The sequence below is a fragment of the Nannobrachium achirus genome, assembly GCF_963921795.1.
Source record: "Nannobrachium achirus genome assembly, chromosome: 20".
NCBI classification, from domain to species: Eukaryota; Metazoa; Chordata; class Actinopteri; order Myctophiformes; family Myctophidae; genus Nannobrachium; species Nannobrachium achirus.
The window spans coordinates 20,662,539-20,687,538 of NC_137827.1; the positions used below are offsets into that span (position 1 = coordinate 20,662,539).

Consider the following 25,000-nt stretch of genomic DNA (forward strand, 5'->3'; position numbering starts at 1 on the left):
GGTTGAACTAATACCTGATGTCAAACACTTCCATTCTAAACATGGCATCTGCATCTGCATCATTTTAGCAAAGTGTAGAAAAAACGAAAAAACGATCAGCACCATCTAACATATAATTTAGCGAATGTCTGTCTGAGTGAGTGTCTGAGTGAGTGTCTGTCTGTCACAGCGTTTCTCCTCAGTGGCTGGAGCAATTGATCTGAAATCGCATCACCAATAGCATATGAACACACCTGACATAACTGTGAAGCCCGTTTGTCACTTTCACAAATCATATGCTGTATATTAGCATTTTTATGGTGTATCTATATCTATTTAGCCTACAGTACCTTTTGTGACCACACATGTTAAGGGAGGGGCGCTGTTGTTCAGGCCATGCACAATCACACACAAACCCACACACACACACACACACACGGGGGGGGGGGGGGGGGGGGGGGGGGGTGTGTGTGTGTGCAGGCGGGCGGGGGGGGGGGGGGGGGGGTTCTGGCCCTGTTACAGATGTTGTCCAAAAATCATGCAGATCGGTACACAGTATCTCTGTAGCCGTTAAATGGAACGGGTATTTCTTACATTGATGCTCCTACATATTAGCATGCAAGCACCAGTTAAAGTTACTTTCCATCCCTCATATACTGTGTGCACAGTGCACATCCCATAACCCACACACTGCACATCATTTCGGAGCTCATATCTTTGAACGGGTAAGGGCTAGTCATGATAATTTAGTGGAAGTTTCCAGACCCAGGGCCTGGAAACTTAAAGGATGACTTCACCCATTTTAAACCCATCTTCATATAATTTGTCCTATAATTTGGTCATGTTATTTTTTCTAATCTGTCAGTGTCTCATAGGAGGGCTGTGGATACTTCAGAAACACAACCTACCAGTGACATCATCATTATAGGCAGGCTTTTTTTTAAAGATCTTCCCATAAATAATGTTGTTAACTCCCAAAGCTTTTTCCTATGCTATTTACCTGATTTTCAATGGCGTTGTGCGTGCGGCCGTTCAAAGTCTTTTCTTTCACGTGGAGAAGAAAAAAAATACAGCCGCGATGATCTCTGTGTAAACTATGGTCCATAGAAAACAGTCCGTTTGACCAAACAAGTCATCTGAAATCGAGTTTTTTTCGTTCACTAGCGAAAAATATTTGAATACTTAATTATTTGATATACTGTACTTCATTTAATAAATACCCTTTGTTCAGCGATTTCAAATTTTTCATTTTCACAGAATCAAAGGTTTATGGGTCATGATTCACTGACATCCTGGATGGCTTGGTTCTAGGCTTACAATAATTGTTATAAATATGTCTGTAAAAGTCTATGGGGAAAATGAATGGGAGATTTTTAGTGGCACCAGCAAACCACGCCCACTGCGATGCTCTATATAGCATGATAACTTTCCAGGAATAGTCTGCCTTCCATTAGCTTGGATTCCCCATCGATGATGTCACTACACTAGTGAGCAGGTTTCTGAACTGTCCACAGCCCTCCTCTGAGACCATATTATACCATATTGCAGGGTTTTCAAAGTGGGTGTCGGGGCACCCTGGGGTGCCGTGACGGCAGTCCAGGGGTGCCGCGAGATCATTTGATAATATTTGGAATTTATTTGAACACTTGAAATATTTAGTATAATTTAAACTTGAAGTACAAAGTTATTTTCAGTCAGTTCTAACCAAAATGGCTATTATCTCAACGTTTTCCTCGCAGCATAATCACTAAAATATCGTCGCTGTTGGGCAGAAACCTCGTATCTCCAAGTTTCAAAACTAGTGAAAACAGCAGATCTACAAGCACAGCAATGCCTCGCATCGCATTTTATTAGTACATTTTATAGATGATAAATACAAATGAACGGTTTTGGACATACACGGTTTCCACCCGACAACGATGATATGCTATAAATATAAGGTGCTGGGAGCTGGAAAATTATAATGTAGGGGTGCCTTGGAATGGATTAATATTTATGGGGTGCCCTGAGCAAAAAAAGTTTGGGAACCCCCTGCCATATTGTACCATATTATAATGAGAATTAGTGACAAGAATGGCTGAAGTCGTCCTTTTAAGGATGAACGTCAGAGCAAGAAACATTAAACTTCAAGGCCCCCCAAAAAGGTCGGCCGGTCTTATTTCAACCCCATGTTCTCGCCCGATACGCCTAACCATAATAACTGGACCCAAATACATTGTTGCAAGCAAACAATACACAGCGCAGCTCGCGTAAACAACACGCGAGACATGTGCGCGCAAAACACAGACAAGTCGGCTCTACGCGGGCCATTGTTTTGTTTATTATGGTTTTCAAATGCTGTCCAATGTGAAGCATGATGAACATATGGAGCAGAGTGTGGGAACCGCCACATAAAGAACGGCCGGGGGCTGCGAGTCTGACCTAAAATAGCTTCACAGGAGGGAGAGAAGAGGAGAAAAAAAAAGAAAGAAATGACCCTCTCCCTCTCATTCTTTGATTCTGAAAATAGAACTGAAAATAGTCAATTGAGTTTGCATCTCAATCCTGAGACCGGGAGTCCGGGATCCTGAGAGCAGCACTTGAATGAATGAATTCCTCAGAGCACACATTAGGGATGGGACGATATGAAAATTTCATATCACGATTATTGTGACCAAAGAAATCGCGATTTAACGATATTATCACGATAATCAAAATCCATTATGCTGGGGCGGAACATTTTGCCAAAAAATAGCAGATCTACAAGCTCACAACGCGTCGCAACGCAACGCGTTGTGAGCTTGTAGATCGGCTATTTTTTGGCAAAGACATTTGATAGAGAGAGTGAAAAAAAGACTGTATCAAGTATGTATATTATGAGTACCTTTTACCAATTATAGAGGGTTTAAGTGGTACCGGATATGCAGCTCGGCAAATAAAAGGTGAATTGATCCCAGTGCATGACGGAGGACGATATCACGATATATTAAATCTCCACGATACGATTATCGTGAGTGTTTTTTATCACGATAAACGGTAATATCGCGTATCGTCCCATCCCTTGCACACATGAGGGTGGGCAGGGGGCAAATGAATTAGAATAGAAGAAGGGGGGGGGGGGGGGGGGTGGGGATGCTAAATTTCTCATTACCAAATTGGGTCTGCCGAGAACAAAGTGGCCAGGAAGAATTTCATGTGTTTTGTCGCGAAAGAGGAAATCATCTTTCATGGCTGTGTGGCCCCTTCAACACCAAAATCCATTTATAAATGTGAATGCCAGTGCTAAGCAGGGCGGAGTGAATGCAGGCTCCCATTGTTTAGTGCCATTAACCAAAGTCGAGTCTGAATATTGCTTTAAACACATGAAACCTAGTAGCGTCCCTATTCGTATGTATGTCATACAGGGTTCCCACACATCTTTACCAATTCATTTCCAAAACTTTTCCAAAACTTTTCCAGAATATTTAACCCGATTTCCAGGACTATATAACAATAATTCAGCTCAATAACAAGTCGCTTACGCCTATGCGCAATGCCTAAAGACAGGTAGTGTATGCCAGTGGTTCTCAACCTTTTCAGGCCGTGACCCCCGGAATAATCATATTTGAACGGCACCCTGACGAGCACTAAGAGTTGAAGAAGGTTTTATTGTGAAAATAGCCGATCTACATGCAGGTCAGTTTCAGGATTCTGCTGCAAGTGGTGGCAAGTCGCAACTCGTTGCATTGAGAATCGTGGGCTGGACTTAACATTCAGGTCACACTATATTGCAACGCGATGCATTGTGAGCTTGTACGACTGCTATTATCAGTTTTGGTGTAGAGAAAGGATGAGGCCAAGTATAGAGCCCTGTGGGACGCCAGACAACAAAGTACAGTATATACTGTAGTGCAGGGGTCTTCAACGTTTTCAGGCTAAGAACCCCGTAGTTGAGAGAGAGATGAAGCAGGGACCCCCAAAACCTGTTCATAGATTCCATATAGTTTCATTGTTTGACAGCACAATCATCAGTGTATTTTGGATTCATGTCAATTTGTGTTTTCAGATATTTAACCACTTGAACCGTCGATACTTATAAAACTTGACCTTTCACTCTGTACTTAGTCTGCTCTTTTTCCCCTCTACACCAAAGCTCTTTGACGAAAATAGTGTGTTGTTTACAATGAAAATAATAAACGAGAAAATAAATAAATAATAATAATAAATGTTATGGGAAATTCATCAGCGTACACTTTCTTCTGCGTAACAATGCACCCTCGGGCAATCATTTCCTCTGAGGGGGAAAAAAAGAAACAAAGAAAAATGACATTTCCACTCATTGTACATATGTACGATATTCCAAACGCCAAATATAAACTTCACAGCCATGTAGTGAAGTGGTTATGTGGCTAGGAGGGCAGTTAACTCTTATGTTTTCCCAATTTAGGGTTCTCTGATGGTCTCTGGGGCAGGGCACTTGCGGCAGACAAACCCTAACATCCCATAAAAGCAATACAGCCTTTGTTGAAAACGATGTGGAGAATGTGGACCAATCGCTATGGTATTTTAGGAAGATGAGGCCACTGCTCGCTAAACGGAGACCTACAAATAGACCTACCCAGTCAGTCGCACGACATGCTGGAAAAATGTATTACATGTGCACAGCAGGTCAGAGAGGGCGCGAGAATACTGATCTTACGTTGGGGAAGTTGGCCTAATTTGGAAGATTAGCCTACAGCAAAAGCATGGCTGGCATTCTTTGTGTTGGGAATGTTGGCTGGCGTACAGTTCACCAATCCAGGGGACGTCACTAATTCCATGAATGCCGATACTAGTGGGGGGGTTTGGTTGCCTGTCCAGTGTCATCTCTTATAGGTTTGACTTCAATAGGAAATGTCCCCATCGGAGACAGATTGATCAGGGTTTTACTAAACATGGATTACTAAGTAAAGGCAAATATAAAAGGTCTGGAATTGGAAGTGTGATGATGGCGAGGGCCTCTATATTTCCACCTTCACTCCAGAGGGCCACATTGCATATTGCTACGTCCTACTTTGTCTTATCTCAAACAAAAGAAGCAAAAATAGATTGGCTTTTTTTGCTTCTTTTGAATTGGAATCCTGAATAATGTTTTGTTATTTTTTTTATATAGGAATCCTGAAATGTAACATTTTGATTTCATTTCAAGCGCATTTAGTTATATACTCATGTTAACTTCATGAACTTAAATAGGCCTACAAATACATTGGACATAAAACATTGGACATTAATTATACAATTAAGTCATTTAATATTACTATACTAGTCACTAAGCTACTAATATGACGTAATTAAAGCAGGTCATGTTTGGAATTGTAACAGCTGAAAATCAATAATATATCAGTAGTCTGGTATTAACTCATTTAGTGCCACCCTTTCACCACTAGAGGGCGCCCAGTGGCCATAGAAAATCCCATAGAGATATGCTGGTATATGCAGAAGCCCTGCAGCCATGACTTGCCTGAACACTTTCCTTTGTGCATGTACAGGAAGAGGATGAAGTTAGCTTGAAGTTAGCTATTGGCTACCAAGCATTTTAGAAGCCTTATTTTCGTCAACTTAGCCATGATTAAACCTTGCACACCTCAAGCATGGGAAAAAAACAGAGAAGAATGAGCTCTAAAAAATCCAATGCAATCCTGGATTGCATTGGAGTGGATTTGTGCAGTTTGTTCACAGCTTTCAAACAAAAAAATCCGATTGGAAATCCGTTCAGGCATTCTTGAGATAATAGCCATTATGTTTTACATGTTATGTAAACAAAAATGGCTGCCCTGTACGTTAGATGGGGTTGTATGGGGGTGGAACATGCAAAATCGCGATTGAAATCATGTTCACCAGATTTGATGGGGTCCAAAAAAAAAAAAAAAAAAATTCAATTTTTTTTTTTTTTTTTTTTTTAAAAGCCGAACTAGTTCGGGATCGGCACTCTGCGATACGCTAATAAAGCCGAACTAGTTCGGGATTGGCACTCAATGAGTTAACCTGCAGGCCGCATTAAGTGAAGGTGGGGGCCGCATGTGGCCCCAGGGCCGCCGGTTGCCCATGTATGGTGTAGACTAGAAGCACATTAAACCACTTCAAATGATGTGGATAAACAGCCCATGCTATGCTGGAACTGACGGAAAGAATAGGCGGTGAAATACAGTTAACTCCTCAAGTAGTCAGATACAGTAGAAACAATTAGACTAACAATAACAATTTGAGTACTTTCTTCCACTTTTAAATAGATTTAAATATTGCGGGAGGTTTAGACCAAGGTTTTTTGGAGCTGTGTGGAACAGAGCTCCGCTATAGGCAGCAATGTGTGTCCTCACAAGTGAGAATGTGTGTCCTCACAAGTGAGAACTGTCCCGTTGAGTTTGAACTGTCCCGTTGAGTTTGAACAGGACCTTTTGTGACCACACGAGGGCGCTGTTGTTCAGGCCAGGCCAGGCCAGGCCAGGCCAGGCCAGACACACACACACACACACACACACACACACACACACACACACACACACACACACACACACACACACACACACACACACACACACACACACACACACACACACACACACACACACACACACACACACACACACACACACACACACACACAGCTCCACTTCGAACAGAGGTTCGATTTTTATTTATACATTTTGTATCCAATAACCAGTGTTGGGTGTAACGGCGTTATAACTAACGGCTAGTGATGCGCGGGCCGACCCGGTGCCCCCACCCGCCCGCCAACCCGCCCGCGTGCGGGTGGGTGGGTCAAGGTTTGAGACTCAATATTGGCGGGCGGCGGGCGGGCGGGTTATCACCACTCTCATGTGCAAAAAATAAATAAGAATAATCACCTGTTCTTATTTGCCTTTTATTCTTAATAAGAGTAGTCCTATAAGAATAAGAATATAATGTTTGAATACGAGCATGAGCGAGCGAGCATGTTTTAAAATGCGCCAGAGAGGAGCGAGGTTTCTCCTCCGCTCCTTGGTGCGAGGACCGTCCCAATTCCGCTCCTGTTGGGCCCGCGAACCGCATTTTGCCAACATTTGACACAACGTGAGCACAGCAGAAGAATGCACAAACAATTCAGCAGGATTTCACTTACCGTATGTGTCTCTGTCATCCACACAAGTCCGTTTATAGCTAAATACTTTGTGTCGGGTAAGTTATAGACTATAACCAGCCAGTCAACGGATACGATTTGAAACACAACTTTCGCAAGTGAGACGGATTTTTTGACTGAATGAACCAACCACGCTCGCCTCGAGAATTAAAAAAAGTATAAAAGCTATTTGAGATGTTTATAGATTAGAATCTTTACACACCTGCTCCCAAATAATTAATTATATAATTCCAGTTCACTGCGCATATATTATGTAGGTCATTTCAATTAAGCTCTCGCACTCAATTGTGTCAGCGCTCGTCTGAAAAGAGTCGAGCAGCTCCCGCCTCCCTTAGTTTAAACTAGGTTATAAAATGACATATAGGCTATATAGAATAGATTTTCAGCCAAGAAGTGAATGAAAACGTAGGCCAGTGCTTTCTTATTGTCCATGCTGGATTATTATTTCTTCAAATTGACTGCATCCATCCTGGATCACACAATAAGAGGTAACATCCAGGTCTTTATTATCCATCATGCTTTCAAATCAAACAAAGTAATCACTCATAGGCCTATGTGTGATGTGTGAGACCAAGTTTAACATCTTAAACATCACATGCTGCGCATCCAAAGTCAGCCGCCTCTCCTCCTCTTTCTCTCCTCCTCCTGTGTGTCTCCGCTCTCATATAGGCTACTAAATTGAACAGCCTTTCGGACTTTAAGTCACTCGGACTTTAAGGCCATCGGAAAATCACCATGCGCCCACCTCGAGTCGCTCCCATGATCCCATCTCTCCAATCTGGTGAATCAATAACCAACCGAATGTAATATTGTCCGTCTTTTGCTGTCTGCGCTGTATAAATATGATTGACATAAAACCTGAAACGCCATTCTTCCCCGACGATGCCCCAGAGAGAATGAACGTCTTTGAATGAATGTCTTTTAGGCTAAACCCCAATTTGAACAACACGTTTGTTTATTTAGCCCATGACAATATTGTGCTGCTACTGTAAACCTTTCTGTAAAGCGACGTTGGGTACTTAGAAGAGCCGTATACAGATGAGCTATTCTGGAGATGATATACCATCTTTTTTTTTAATGCGGGTTGCGGGGCGGGCGGATTCGTTGATTTGTATATTGTTCTGCGGGGCGGGCGCGGGCGGGTTACGTTTCGTGCGGGCTGTGGGTCGTGCGGGTTATGAAAAAAACCTGACCCGCGCATCACTACTAACGGCGTTACGTAGCGCCGTTAGGTTCGGTGGTAGCGGAGTAACCTAATGAGTTAGTTTTGACATTTAGTAGTTCCGTTATAGTTACATTTTCCAAAACAATGGCGTTACTTATTTACATTTAAGACCTATATTTCCCTGTTCTTTCTGTTGCCACAAAGGGAAAATAATCCACCCGACACATTTGTGCTGTTTCCTGAATGAATGCGCTCCTCTCCGTCAAAGGAGACATGCACAGGTCCCACTCGCCACTGACTGTTAAAAAAGGTGACCGACCAGAGATGTGTTGCCGTCTGTGGTGGTTGCGTAGTCAGTCTACAGTATTATATAGGTTGCCACTTTTGGTGTAACACCGGGTTGCATGGCAATCTATTGGCGACAAAGGAGAACGTATCTGGGCTTGTGTCTTGTTTACATTAATTTACAGTTGCACATGGCAGGGCAGGGCCTTTTAGTAAGACTGTGGAAGTATTCACACTAATTTTGGATTTACTGGTGAAAGGAGGTTCAATGTCAAGGCAAACCGCCATGGTGAAGTCCAGCATAGCTCCACAACACTCCAGTAGGCTGTTTTATGTTTACCAAATGTCCTCGCAGGTGGGTTTTAATTGTCGGTAACGGAAAAGTAAACTAACAAGTCACTTTTCTCAGTTAACAAGTAACGATACCCAGCACTGCCACAGTTCTCATAGTGGGGTCCGTGGACCCCCAGGGGTCCTTGAGGGGGTACCAAGGGGTCTCCCAGCACAACTAGTTAATATATTATCAGAATCACTTTAACCGTGTATCTGTATACTGTACATACATACTGTAGGCTATTTGAGAATAGATGTACAAGCTTTTGAAATCACAGATCTACAAGCGCACAACTCGTCACATCATGATGCATTGTGAGCTTGTAGATAGGTCCCATGCACACAACACAAAGTTCTAATTTTGAGCACTATTTTGTACTTCTACTTCTATAGGAAAAGTGTCACTCACTACTTTATAACGTTATACCATCAATAGTCAAGCTTTTCTCACACGGTTTGGTATATATAATGTACCCCCGCATGTATATACTTTTTATTGGAGGCTACGTTTGTTGGTATATAACCCCATATGAACTTCATATGAGGTTATCATGTCTCTCATAGAATAGGCACCCATTATTCAAAAGGCTGTTTCCTTCTTGAAAGTGGTTGACAGCTGCTCCACAATATTTTGAGATCTGCCGAATTTCTATGGGCCGCCCTGTAAATCAAATCACACCAAATACATAACCAATCAAACAGCAATCAAGAGTTGGGGTTCCAGTGTTTGTAAAGCTGTAACTTCAGTAAATGGTATAAAGTTATTTTATTATCTAGGGAGCTTTAACAACTCAAGCCACGCATTATAACCATTTCATTCATGCTATATACAGTACGTACCTCCTCTTCATCCTTGGATTCATGCATAAGACAGAACCACAATGCATATTTATGAAGCAACCTGTGTTATAGAATGTTGATGACTAGGGACGGGACGATACGCGATATTATCGTTTATCGTGATAAAAAAACACTCACGATAATCGTATCGCAGAGATGTATCGTGATATCGTTCTCCGTCATGCACTGGGATCAATTCATTTATTTGCCGAGCTGCAAATCCGGTTCCACTTCTATAATTCTATAATTATTGGTAAAAAGGTACTTATAATATACATACTTGAGAGTCTCTCTCAAATGTCTTTGCCAAAAAAATAGCCGATCTACAAGTTCACAACGCGTCGCATTGCGACGCGTTGTGAGCTTGTAGATCTGCTATTTTTTGGAAATGTTCCGCCCCAGGATAATGGATTATCGCGATAATATCGTAAATAGCGATTTCTTTTGCCACAATAATCATGATGTGAAATTTTCATATCGTCCCATCCCCATTATAGAATGTTGTTGACACACAGCTTGTTAGTTGTGTCCAGATGAACTCTTACCTCTCCCCCAGAAGCAGACGAGGAGAACTTCCTGACATGACGGCTCTCTTCAACAGACGTCTGCTCTGCCGCAAGGCGAGATCTCCACCCTGGCTTTGCAGCCTGCAATGTTTAACATCATTCTAAATCAGTTGTTCTCAAAGAGGGGTCCGGGGACACCCAGGGGTCCTCAGGCCAGGGTGTCGCCACCCAGCAAAATAAGGAACAGTTTAACCACTTGGAAGATTATTTTATACTTCTGCAATTTGAAAAAAAAAAAAAAAAAAAAAAGAATTGCGGAAACCAAGATCAAAATGCATTGCAATGAGACACGTGAGCCTGTAGATCGGCTATTTTGATGTTTGTTTGTTTTTTGGAAGATTATGTGATGGAATTATTTTTACAGAAATCTGTATTGTTAGATCTAAGTGCAGCATTTGATGTCCTTTGTCATAAGTTGCTATTGAATAAGTTGAGCTGTTATGGCTTTGAAGAATCCGCTGCAGCATGGGTCAAAGGTTATCTCACCAACAGGAAATATAATGTATATTTGCGTCTCCAGCTATTTTATTGTTGCTAGTAAAATGTCAAATTGATCAAGTGGTACGTGGAAATGAATGGGAAGAATGGGTATGGCTGCTACAAAAGATTGTAATAGGAAATACAAGCCTAACTATTTAACCAAACAATTAGTACAAACAGTGTTATCACATGTAGATTATTGTTCAAAAGCAGCTTGCATAGTTTTTCAATGCCCAACAATTCTATGTTTGGTTAAGTGTAAAAAGTAGGCTGCATAATTCACTAGTGTGTTTTATTATAAACATTATCATCATGTAGGAAACAAGTTCCCATGACTTTTGTTTTGTTTTATCCTTTTAGCTCAAATGTCTGACTGCACTCGTGATCTTTACATTTCTGTCTAATTAAGCATTCAATCAATCTATAACTAAGTTACAAATATTGTACTTTTACTCCACTACATTTATTTGAAAACTTTGGTTACTAATTTCGTTGTATATTTGGTTTATTATTACAAAATGTAAACACTTCAGCCCTATACACATTTTGGCCTTTTGGAAATAGCAGATCACATAGCATAATTATCTAACAATGTGTCGCAATTATGCTACCTATTTTCAAAAGATTTGTACATGATACATTTGAAAACATTTTACATAATGAGTACTTTCTACTTACTTGGTACTTTAAGTACATTTTGATACCAATACATTTGTACTTTTATTCAAGTACATTTTTAATTCCGGACTTATTTTCACAGCGCAGCCTTGATACTTAAATGTGAGTACTTTTTCCACCACTGGAAAGATGAGGTCTTCTTAGTTAATAGCAATTTTGAACTTTCTTTTTAGCCCTGAAACATGAGGGCTACTCCCCTATTAGCCAGGAGGATAGTTTACAAAGGGCAAGCCATTTCAGGGTACACCGGCTATGTGAAATATTAAAACAGCGCTTATTTAAACGGGGACTCAGGGCATTTGAACGATGTCGTACTGTCTTCAGTTCAGAGACATAGGCTATGACATGTCAACAGGTTAGCTTAGCTCAGTACTTCTCAAAGTGGATTCCAGGGACTCTGTGGGTTCCTTTGGAGGGGTCTAAATTGACACATACATGTCTGTAACTCTTGACAGTGTACACGGGTCCATTTGGTTCCATTTGTACACTGTCAGAGTTAAGGGGGACATTGAAATCTGAAAGTTTGAGAAACACTGGCTTAGCTCATTAGCTTATTGCTTAGCCTAGCCTGGTCCCAGGTTGTGCTAGGCTAGCGTCTAATTTAAACTGCAGAGAAGAACAACACTAGATGTTGAGCACGGAGGCGAAACACTCACATTTCTCCCAACTCCACCGTCTCCGTGTTGGATATTATTATCCTCCATGTCTCTGTCTTGCTAACAAACACAGGCGACGCTGCTTTGCTTTGCTTTGCTGCTGCTTCCTGGAGACAAGCAAGCGTCACATAGCAACCGTTTCTATGGCGACGGGACGTTAAGAGGCGATGCGCAAGCAGTGGCCTACCGCTGCCCGCAGACTGCGTTGATACAAACTTTGCGGGATATTTCGACGCACCCAAGACTTTGGGGGTGTGAAAAATGTCCGGTGATTATCTTATTAGCAACTTAATCCTCAACTAAATGTGTAATTAAAAACATTTGGCATTGATATCATTCTAATAAAATAGTGTCTTTGACCATAACGTGGCCTAAAATGATCCTGCGATGATTGACGTGTTGTTGCTGTTGTATGCATCACTGATAGCCTACTCAGTGGTGTAAAGTAACCAAGTAAAGTTTAAGAAAATAGACAGTAGCCTACAATTTTGAGGTATTTGTACTTGAGTATTTACAATTTCCAATACTTTTACGTCTACTCCACTACATCTCGGATCCAAATATTATACAATTATTTGAAAACTTTAGTAAGGCTACTAGTTACTTTGTAGATAATTATAAATTATCTAACCCTAACCCTAACCCTTGATACCAATACTTTTGTAGGCTACTTTTACTTTTACTTGTAACAGAGTAGGCCTACTTCTACATTGCAGTATTGATACTTTTACTTAAGTAAAGAATGTGAGTTATTTTTCCACCACTGTTCTAATTCTAAATATTTATTGTAGCCTATTTGTTATTATGGCTTATGGCTAAAGTTATTTCCTATTGCTCCGGCAGTCCGCTAGATGGCGGTGTTGTGCATTGTTAAAAGCACTGTCTGCCACTACAGTGGACCTGAGTTTAGCTTAGTTTGCATCTCCAAGATTTCACTGGATAATGGCCTGTTTGAGCGTGTCATCATACTCATATCACACTTTCTGTGTTAGATTTCGATTTTTACTGTTATCGTCAATATCATGTGCCTTATTTTAGGTACATTTAGCTTGTAAATCGGCTGTTTTCACTACTTCTTAAACATGTTTTCTAATTTTTTGAATTCCTTATATTTTTCCTTTAGAACTATTTATGAATGAAATTACTTTTAATGACTTTTTTTATTCATGAAAATCTTAGCTTTTGGGGGAATGTTTTTTTTATATATATATTTTGAAATAATATTAATAATAGACCTACAATGAAAACAACACGGGTGCCGACCCAGTCTTTGGGAACCAGTGCTCTAAGGGAGACTGTGCAGTCCCTCCCTCTCTAAACGTCACGGCTACCTCCTGGTATAAAGTGTCCAGTGAGCGTGGAAAGTGCGTCTGTTGACTGTATATGTATGTGAGACTTGGCAGGAGGGCGACAGAGCGGCACGCAGGGGACCACATATATAGCCTACTACACACACAAGTGGATAGAAAGCGCATAATACGATGGAGCAACAGAACGGTATAGAGATTGATACGAGGGTATAAGTGAAGAAAGAAGAGGCGGACGCTTGTGTTAAAACCAATGGAATGAAGAAGAACAGGCAAAGAAAAGAAAACACCGAGAGTTTTGATGAGGAGTTTGAGATTCTATTTCAGAAAGGTCATGGATTATAGCTCTCGCGCTGCAAATAACGCTCATTTTGCGCACATGACATGACACAACATGGGATTCCTTGGAGAAAAGGACTCGGCGACGACTTGAATTATATTATAGCTAAAAAAGGATTCTATACAAATCGGAATTAAGTTAAACAATTAAAAAAAAAACTTTTGAAAACCTGACGAGCGATCAGTTTGCGAGTAAAAAAAAAACAAAAAACAATATGAATTTGGGAAAAGCACTCCTGTTTCTACTGCTCTCGAGTTGTGTGACCATGACTCTGTCGCTGTCGACGTGCACCACGGTGGACATCGACCACATCAAGAAGAAGCGAGTGGAGGCGATCCGAGGACAGATCCTCAGCAAGCTGCGGCTGACCAGTCCGCCCCAGACCATCGGCCCCAACCAAGTGCCGTTTCAGGTGCTGGCGCTGTACAACAGCACCAAGGACCTGATCGAGGAGCTGGGCAGAGACAAGCAGCAGAGCTGCGGACAGGATAACACGGAGACCGAGTATTACGCCAAGGAGATTTACAAGTTCAACATGATCAATGGGCCCTCAGAAAACAGTGAGTAGAAGATAGTCAGTGTGGCTTTGATGATACGCGTCCACGTAGGCCGGCGGCGCTCTGCCCAACTCGCTCACATGAACACACACACACGCACGCATGGACACACTGGCTCGCACACATCAGTTTATTTCCCATATCAGTGTGTAACGCACTGCAGGTTCCCAAACACTGGGTCGGGACATTTTTATGAGTCCCTTAATTTTTTGGTTTCCTACATTTGTTTTTAATTATTATTCTTTCTTAACATATTAAAAAAAAATTACAAAAAAAGCAACATGTCATGATTAAAAAAATCTATTTCAGTTGAATAAATAAAAGAAAAGGCTAAAAAATTCCATACATTAGAGAATATTATGTTCAAGAAGTCGTGGAAAATCAATTTTCACACGTTTGGGTCCCGGGCAAACGTCTAATTTCTCTTTCGGCAGGGGATAACAGTTTGGGGAACCACTGGTGTAGCAGCCAGCGTGTCAAATAACCCCCACCTCAGCTTGTTTTGCAGTAGGCCTACTTATGTTTTCCATAATCGTGCGTCAAGTTTCCTCGAGAAACGTTTATTTTCACAAACGCCCTGAAAAAAAGAGAGAAAACCCTGTTTATACAGCATGCGATTAATCGCAACCACCGTGGAGAAATGTTAAATAGAAGCCCTCCTCCAGTTGGCATCAGGTCCGTCCAACTATATCCGCGTGACAACTTCTTCTTGACCGAAAACAGTAGACCTACAAGCTCACAGCGCGTGGCGGAGGCCACGCGCTGTGAGCTTGTAGGTCTGCTGTTTTCGGCGCGCGACACCGTCTGCTTTTTACGCACGGACGGGCGCGCCTGCCTGCCTGCGCGCACTGCTGCCTGCACTGCAGCGGGGCGCGCAACGGAGAGGGCAAAGTAAACAATCTAATTGGAATGAGCGCCATTCCTCATACATACCTCACACCACAGCCATGGGAACGGCAGCAGCCTACCACACGACAAGTCTGACACATTCCAAACTGGGGGGAAAGAAATTCTCAGGCAGTTAAGTCGGGGAGGGGGGGGGGGGAGCATTTATTGCCAACTCCAATACCTCATTTCCAAATTTTTATTTGGCCTTTAATTTCCCCCAATATATTTCAGAAAGCTTTACCGTTACTCGTACTTATATTTCCATACTAGTCTACCGTTTCCAGTACAGCGGCGTCAGTTCAGAAAAAGCCAAGGTATGGCAACATGACTGGTGTCTTAAAAGACACCAGTCTTAAAAGACAAAAGTAATTTTGCCATACCTTAGCAACAGGCACGATTACAGTACATTTTATTATTTCCCCCCTGTAGCCAAGGTATGGTAGCTGCCATAGCTTGCCATACCCAATTGACACCTCTGTTCCAGTAGCGATGGAGCTGCTGACTGTTTTGTGGATCACGGTCAAAATTGCCCCTCTGCTCATTCATATTGGCATTTCCTGTATAAACTGTGCTCAATTGATTGTTCCAGTAATCACAATGGGGAGCTTATTGGATTGGGTTCTCTCTCAGCCCCCACTGCAGTGATTCTCCAGAGAAAGGAAAGTTTAAGTGGAGGGCTTTTTTGGACATGTGCCCCATCCTCTTCATAGTAAAGGAGGCTGATGATGAGTGCACAACACAGCACAACACTGCTTTTAAATCAACAGGTGTTTATTCTGTGCTGTGATGCGGAGCCAGTCCAGCTTAATTCCCCCCAATCCTGAATTAAATCCATTTCACAGCAGGTCCCCCGGCAAAGCGATTCTGACACTCCCGGTATACAGCTCCACAAGCGGGTTTATCCACTGGTCAGAGGTAGCAGAGCTCCCAAAACAAACAGAGGTCTAAAGGAGTGGGATAAGTAATGGCCACGTGCCCAGGACACATCACCCCTGCTACACACAGTCAAACCCTCAGTGTTTCGTTGAACTCCGCAAATGGAGGCACATCTATTAGAAGGGGTCCACACATTTGGTTCCATTCGTATATCGTCACTGTCGGGCAGAAACCTCGTATCTCCAAGTTTCACATTACGTTTTTTTCACCAAGTAAAGCCCTGCTTCATCATACAACCCAGTAAGCATTTTGAGGTGTATTAGTTGCCTAATAGTCGTGTTTTTATCTTCTACACCACGCGTTGAAAATCAGTGTTGTAAAGGTCTAGATTTGATATTTTTGACTAGTTGTTTAGTCGGCTATATTTACACGGGTTGCTACATATACCACTATTAGTCGGATACAAAAAGTCTACATTTCGCCGTTAGCGGCCGTCGAAAGTAGTGAAAAGTAGGGCGACAGTGGGATTCGATCCACTAATCTCTGACACTCAAGTCGGCGACGCTATCCACTCAGCCATCAATGCTGATATGATAGTATAGACTTTCTGGCCGTATTAAAAGGTGACATTGCCCACCTGTGTTCATTTTAGTGTAGTGCACATTGTTGAGGAAACTAAATGTTAGCGTGTGTGTGTGTGTGTGTGTGTGTGTGTGTGTGTGTGTGTGTGTGTGCGCGTGCGCGTGTGTGTGTGTGTGTGTGTGTGTGTACGCCCCGGACTCATTTTTGAAGCTTGTGATTGGCTGAACCGGACGTAGGGAGCGCTCCGTTGTAGTCACTTGGACCGCGCGAGGTGCACCAAAACCCAATTATCATGGCGTTTATCGTGCGCTTGCCCAGGCCGTAAATATAACGATTGCATTCACCACGGCTTCGTAACTCGCGCGGCGCTCCGCCGGCCGCTTGCAATGTCGTGGACAATAACTGAAAACGAGCGCTCTTTGCCGTTTCCATCCATCTTTCCCAGTTGGATCCATAATCACGCGGCACTGCACTGTCTGACTGACAGACGAGGAGTTCATTTCATCGTATATTTTTGTTTTAAAGACTTTATATTGACATTGGTTTAAAAAAAGGCGTTGAAAAGCCGGCTATACAACGACTACACCCAGACAAATAGCTTAATGATCGGATGGCTATTGGAATCATTTTACACCAATATTTCGAGATCAGTTCTGCAACGTGGAGTTGTTTTTTTAAAGAAATGTTTATTGAAATATGGATTAAATCTAATTGTCTAAATTCGGTGTAAATATAAACGTTGATACGGCGACTATAATTAGTTGGCTAAATCTCGGCTAGATCTAAACTATACTTAATAATGATCAACGGATATTATAATTATGTTAGTCCAATATTAGGAGATCAGTTAAGCACCTTACTGTTGTTTTTTTTAATAAATTGTTATCGAATCATGGAATAAATTGCAAAGTATATTTTCGGTGTGAATATAACCGGAATCTAGCCGGGTGAAATTAAGGCTAAAAAAAAACTAGTCGTGTAAAAAACGACTATTGCTCAGTGGGAAGGCTGTCACACAAAAGTAGTGAAAGCTGTAGATCTGCTATTTTCACTAGTTTAGTTCATTTTTAAAATGATAAATATAAAACGAACGTCTTGGACATACAAGGTTTCCACCCGACAACGACAGTATTCTTGGAGTTAATATGAACACTGACAATTTATTGTGTACGGTCTCAGACTGTAGGCCTCCAGTGATAATATACTACATGAACTGGACTGGCTATTGGCACCGCTCATTGTCCTAAAACAACTTATCCAAGAAGGGTGTTACCCTCATTAACATGGGCTGCCAGCATGGATGAATAATCAGTTTTCTCTCCCTTTGACTTTTCCATTATGTAATTTCATAGCAAGCAGCAGAGCCCGTTTCAGAATCTAGGAGCAGAATGTCTGTCACCACAGTAATAACAGTGTGCGTGCATTCAGTCATATTTGATTATCTGATAATGGATTTTGCATATAGGCTACATGGGTTTCTTTTTGTGCAATACTGTAATAATTTCCATGTAGGGTTTTCTGATTGCACTAAGCATAATCCAGGTATTATAGAGCATTGAATCTACAGTAGCTGTCAGATGCAATGTGAGGCCAAAAGGATTATGCCAGTGGTTCTCAAAGTGGATTCCAGGGACTCTGTGGGTTCATTTATGGGGGTCTAAATTGACCCATACTAGTCTGTAACTCTGACAGTGTACAAATGGAACCAAATGAACCGTAACGGATCCATTTGGTTCCATTTGTACACTGTCAGAGTTAAGGGGAGACCTTGACATTTGAAAGTTTGAGATACACTGGACTATGCTTTACCACCAATCCCACCGTCAGTATCACAGAAAAATTGGGTCTAAATTGACCCATACTAGTCTGTAACTCTGACAGTGTACAAATGGAACCAAATGAACCCTAACGGGTCCATTTGGTTCCATTTGTACACTGTCAGAGTTAAGGGGAGACCTTGACATTTGAAAATTTGAGAAACACTGGATTATGCTTTACCACCAATCCCACCGTCAGTATCACAGAAAAGTGAATAGTGGTGAGGACTTCAGATGTGGACTGAAGACACATTCATTCATCCACACAGACAGCATCAAGTTACCTCTGCCTGACCTTTGGCACAATAAGGCTGCCCAGACGATCCAGTCCATTGGCTGCAATATTTAGAAATTACGCATAATGTCACTCACGGAGGGAAGTTCACAGTCGCGGCCGAGCATAAGGTAATCATTCACTGAGTGTTTGGAGGATGACCGGAGTTGAGGACAGCACTGTTCCTGATATATGGAATAGTAGAAAGGTGATGTCATCCCAGCAAACAGAGACAGAGTTCTTTGGCCTTATTCTGAAAGACAGCCTCTCTCTCTCTCTCACCCCCCACCCCAAGCCCCTCTCCATTTCCCCTCTTCTTCATCCTTGATCAAGTGGAAAAAAGCTGTCTGACTTCAGCAGAGAGGGAGAGAGAGAGCGCTCCATTGCATTATCTCACTCACTGCAGTCTGATTTACTACGCTTCGGCGACAAAGTGTCCTTGCGACATGTCGCTCGATAAAAAGAATGTATTTTTTTTTAAAAAGTGCTTCTCTGTCCATGTGGTGCTTTCTCTCCTGGGAAGAACACCAGATACGAAGACCTGGTCCTCTGAACATTCCACGTTCAGTCTGTATACTATAAATATTTGAGGTGGAAACTTTGTTTTCAGTTGAACAAGTTATGGGCTGACACTAACCACTAAAGGCCTATTTTATACTTTGTTGTGCAATGGTGTCGTGTGAAACCAACCGATCTACAATCTTGTAGTGCTATTTAATAGTTTATTTGCTTATAATGTCATGCCCGAGGCTGAAAGTGGTTAAAGTATTCCCCTCGCACATCTTGTTTTTGAGTCCTTTCGTCGTGACTTGCATACAAATCACTAATTTGAGATACAAGCTCAATTAGTAAATCCACTATTCATTTGTGAACCCGTTGAAATGGCAATCTTCGGGCCTCACCGGGGCCGTTTCTCACTGGTTAAAGAGGTCTAGACGCCTGAGCAGCTGGCGAGCACCTGCCTCCCCATGCATGCGTCCCAGTTCCTCAGTGTTTACCTCCACATAGCTTTGGAGAGACTGACATCACAGCAGCCCTGTGGCTGCCAGTGAGAGGAGGTGATCGGCGGGAGCTTCCGTGTGACGTCACCTTGTGAAGGAGAGGAGAGGAGAGGGCTCGTAGTGGCGGTGGGACCGGTGGGGGGGGGGGGGGGGGGGGGGCGTCCCAGTCAGACACAGGACAGGAAGGAAGGCGAGGGTTTAGAGGGTATACTACTACTGGGGCGGGGTGGGAGCTGTAGAGAGGACAAGTGTCTGGGCCAGACACGTGTCTGAGCTATAGGGCATTAACGAAAAAGTCGACTCAGTCGACTTCATTACACAAGTCGACTCCCACCAGAGAAAGTTGAAAGTTGAAGTTGAAAAAAACCCAAAAAACTTTCTATTGTGAAAATAGCAGATCTACATGCTCACAACGCCTCGCGTTGCGAGGCGTTGTGAGCATGTAGATCGGCTATTTTCACAATTTCTGCCTCTATATATTTGACAATTTGGCCAATGTTTAATTTGTCATTTTAGAGGTATTAAAAAGTCCTTAAATTGGCACTTTAGAAATGTGAAGATACCCTCTGTACACTTAAACTTTATGTCGGTTTGTTTACAGTTAAGTGAGAAAACAATGTTTCACATTAGGTTAATCATCTGGGGACCCCCCCCAAAATAATTGGGGGGTCGTGTGTGATGACATCACCAAACGATAAAGTCGACTTCAACTCAACCTTTTACAGAGTCGAGTCGACTTGCAAAAATCACAAGTCGTTAATGCCCTAGTCTGAGCTACTCAAAGGGGCCTTTTCCACCAAAAGAACCTTGGTTCAAGAACCAGTGCCGGTTCAACTTTCTTGGAACCTTGGTTCCTTCTTGCGAACCGGCCGCGAACCCGGCTTGCGTTTCCACCAGATTGAACCAGATTATATCAGAGGATCGAAGGATTTTGTGGTTCCCGTTCCGAACCAACTTTTACGGTTTGGAACCAACTCCGGTTCTCGGTGTAAAAGCTCACCTCTGGTTCATCCCATGGGTGGGAGAAAGAACCCGCTGGTTCTTTGCCGGCCGAAAAGTGCCCAAGTGTGTCCCTAGACCAGTGGTTCTCAAACTTTTACATTTCAAGGTCTTCCCTTAACTCTGATTTATTGATTGATTGATTGATTGATTGATTGATTGATTGATTGAAGACTTTATTAGAAGTTTGCATAGAAAAAGGTACAGTTTCATGACGGTACAGTTCACTGGTACAAGGTCAACTAAAAGGAGATCCTAGGAAAGCACTTGGCTTATTTACACAGGAAACCATTGAAGTATCTCATATAACATTGAATGACAGAGGGATAGTACACACGGATAGTACCCTACACACACAGTAACTCTGACAGTATACAAATGGAACCAATTGGACCCCGTCAGGTCAGGGTCCATTTGGTTCCATTTGTACACTGTCAGAGTTACAGACTTGTAAGAGTCAATTTAGACCCCCCTAAAGGAACCGAGTCCCTGGAAATCACTTTGAGAACCACTGCCTTAGGCTATCCTGTGTACACTCTAAAGTCAAGAGTGTTAATTTAAACACATAAACCCTAGTGTCCAGCGCATTTTGAGCTTGTACATCAGCTATTTCTGGCAAAGAAATGTGTGTAGCGGGAGATACAAGTGAACCTGGTATAGTCAAACCCTGTGGGCTCTATACAACTAAGCATAGGAAACTATAAGCATAGGGTTTAAATGGTTAACTCAGAGTGTACAAATGGAACCAAATGGACCACTGGTTCCATTTGTACACTCTCATATATAGTTACAGACCCTTAAGGGGTGTGTTACACTTTACCATTAAATCCCCCACTTACAGCCCATCTATGGAGCAATTAATTGAGTGATAATATGAAAATGAGATCAGCTGGGCATCATTTGGTGATCCTATGAAAAGTGGTTATAAATACACGGCCGGATAGGTGTTAATGGGAATAAACCCCGCTATAAAACTCAGCTCCTTAATTGCAATGTGATCAAATGAGAGCAATTTGTTGAAATTGAGGCGTTGGTCGGTTCTAGCAGTGCAGCTCTAAACTTTAAGCAATGTTTCCATAGTTATTTATCATTTATGTACGTCGTTACTCGTAATTCTGGTAATAAATGTACTTCATGTACTGTAGGGCTAAGACACAACCAATCAGCTGAATATGAGTCATGGTTTTGAGAAGTGTGGCGCCCTTGTGTGTATGGAGGACCAGTACATTGTTATAGTACAGTGGTTCTCAACCCTAACCCCAATAATAATCATATTTTTCACCCTGACGAGCACTAAAAGTTGAGGCATTACATTTTGTGTAACACAGTTCTACCCGAGGCGTTGTGAGCATGTAGATCAGCTATTTTCACAATTTCTGCCTCTGATATTTGACAATTTGGCCAATGTTTAATTTGTCATTTTAGAGGTATTGACAAGTCCTTAAATTGTCACTTTGAAATGTGCAGATACCCTCTATCTATACACTTAAACTTTGTGTTAGTTTGTACTGTTGAGTGAGAAAACAATGTTGCACGTTAAGTCGATCATCTGGGGACCCTGCAGAATAATTTGGGGTCCCGAGTCCGACCCACAGGTTGAGAACCACTGTATTGTAAACAGCATAAAACTAAGCAGATATGTGTGTTTATGTTCCCCCAGGGAAACGTAATGGATGTCAGCTCTGTGTACAGGTCAAGCTGATGTCATCGTCTCCATGCTGGCGATAGCACCAGATCTGATAATGGCATGAGGGGTCTGCAAATTAGTTTCAATGTATTTCACTTTAATTACACCGAGCAAAAACCCCGTGCTGCACCGACATGGAACAAATTACCTTCAGACCCTTGGCAAAAATAAGGCGTAATGTGAAATCCACCTAAAAAGCCGTTGCAATGGGAAAAATGAGGTCACGCAAAAAGGAAACTAAAGACTTGATTAGAATTTCAAATCTCCCCACCGAAGTGGGGCTTTCCACCTTGTATGAGAGAGGTATAGAGGGGACAGAGAGAGAGACAGACAGAGACAGAGAGATAAATAACTAGTAGCACGCGCGCGCGTGTGTGTGTGCAGGGACGTGCTGGCCATTGGGAAAAGCGGGACAACTCCCGAACGGCCGGTTCATTCCCGGCCGGTCCAGGCCGGCCATTCGGAAAAAATTAAACTGCTTGCACAAAAGTAAAAATTAAACTGTTTGCACAAAAGTAGTGAAAACAGCAGATCTACAAGCACACAACGCCTCGTGGTGCGAGGCGTTGTGTGCTTGTAGATCGGCTGTTTTCACTAGTTTAAATCATTTTTAAAATGATAAATACAAAACAAACGGTTTTGGACATACAAGGTTTCCACCCGACAACGACGAAATAGCTTGTCACTTGTCATGATCTGAAATGGCAAATCTTTGAGTAGCAGCAGCGCTATAGAGAGAGATCTCTCTCTATAGCGCGCAATGAGGGCCTCTCCAACTCTTTTTTCCCGGGCTGAATCAGGGGCCCAGCATGTCCCTGTGTGTGTGTGTGTGTGCGTGTGTGTGTGTGCGTGTGTGTGTGTGTGTGTGTGTGTGTGTGTGTGTGTCGGGGTGGGTGAGGGGGTCCGAGGGAGGAGAATGCTACTGGAGTTTTCCTCCTTATAGATTGCATGGAAACACTGGCCAGATATCTGGCCTGGGATGCGCGCAGAAAAGGTCGCCTATAAATAGGGAAACTTACGTAAAAAAGGGCCTTGTGGAAATATCAGATAATAGCTTGGAGGACGCTGTGAAATAGAATTATGGGTCAAACAGAGTGCATATATTTAGAGATGTGCGCGAGTGCCTTCTGCATGACACAAACACCCAGCCATTTGAGTTTTCCTTTGTCAAAAGAATACGAAAAAATGAATAAAGGAGAGAAGAAAAGAAAAGAAAAAACGCTCAATCATGCGAGTGTGTTAAAGGTGCAGCTCAGTTAACCACCAGCAAATCTAAGGGCCGGTAATAAAGCTTAAGCTTGGGGTAATAAATTAGCAATGGCTTGGCTGTAAATGACTGTTTCCACTTGGCTCATAAAAAGCTTGCTGTGTGCTTGTTTTTGCTCAACGCGCTGCATGTGCTCGGCCTGTTAAAATAATAAACGATTCGATGGTATTAGAGGGATTCTTTCTTTTTTTTTTAAGAACAGAGAGTGCGAAAAGAGAAGGAGCGCGCGTCCAACAGGAAGTCGTTTCAGAGGGAACCTACTGTATGGTGCAGCCATTACAGTAGGTTCTGCTGTATGAACCTACTGTATGGTGCAGCCATTACAGTAGGTTCTGCTGTATGCTGACTGCACTAATAAGGCTGGGCAATCAATATATCAAAAATGTATTGATATCGAGGTATTAACATGCAAGGTATTCATATCGATGATGGCGGCTTGAAATTAGGTATTGGTGTATGTGTCAAATTAATTAATAGACACACTTTGCATGTACGTGTGGTTACTGGTGTGGTTATTTCAATAAAACCTAACCCTTCTATGTATACTGTGCAGTGTGCATGCATAGATATGCTATTCATTATCTGGGTTAGGCAGGCAGTCAACCTAAAGCAGAAAAACATTAAAAACGATATAATGCAATTGTTTTTACTAATATCATGAGTAATATCGATATCGAGGTATTCAACAACTTTATAGAATATCGAAGGTTCCTAATATCGCCCAGCCTTATAGACTGCAACATGCTACACTACCACACGCACGCACGCACGCACGCACGCACGCACGCACGCACGCACGCACACACACACACACACAGACAGACAGACAGACATACAGTTTAGATGCATGCATGCACTTGGCAGATCAACTGTCACTAATGAGGCTCCTACCTTCCCCTTAAAGGAGTAGTTCACCCCCAAAATGCCTTTTTTTCCCCTATTGATTACTCATGCCATGGAGACTTGAGTTCAATTGATATTTATTTTGTATTTTGTCGCATTCCTAATACAATAATTTGATTTGAGTGAATTTACCCCAATTGCATGTGGGTCCCCATCCGGAATCAATGGGGGTAAATCTATTGTTCCTTTAACACACTGGTTCTCAACATCAGGTCCAGGAAGAACCACCCAGGGGTTTGAATGGCCCTTTAGAGGTCACTGTAACTCTGAGAGTGTAAAATATCGGTTCCAATTGCACATAGATTGCTGATCCCCAGAGATTAAATCAAATGGGTGGCCTAATTAAATACAAGACCAGGAAAGCATCTGTGTAATAATTTAGATTATTATATAACAAATATATCTC

General features: G+C 42.3%; 2 protein-coding genes across 2 annotated transcripts in view; one reads left to right on the forward strand and one right to left on the reverse strand.

Moving 5' to 3' along the window:
* Positions 1-10,299, reverse strand: part of ift43 (intraflagellar transport 43 homolog (Chlamydomonas)) — a gene marked incomplete at both ends in the record, with an annotated part of 31,172 nt that extends 20,873 nt beyond the window's left edge. Inside the window, one exon of the mRNA XM_080750888.1 lies at positions 10,262-10,299. Coding sequence (XP_080607014.1) covers positions 10,262-10,299 — 38 coding nt within the window. The remainder of the gene's footprint in view (positions 1-10,261) is intronic.
* A 3,202-nt stretch (positions 10,300-13,501) lies between these two features.
* Positions 13,502-25,000, forward strand: part of tgfb3 (transforming growth factor, beta 3) — a 27,701-nt gene continuing 16,202 nt past the window's right edge. The window contains exon 1 of the mRNA XM_080751307.1: positions 13,502-14,303. Within this exon, the coding sequence (XP_080607433.1) occupies positions 13,958-14,303 (346 nt within the window). The 5' untranslated portion in view covers positions 13,502-13,957. The remainder of the gene's footprint in view (positions 14,304-25,000) is intronic.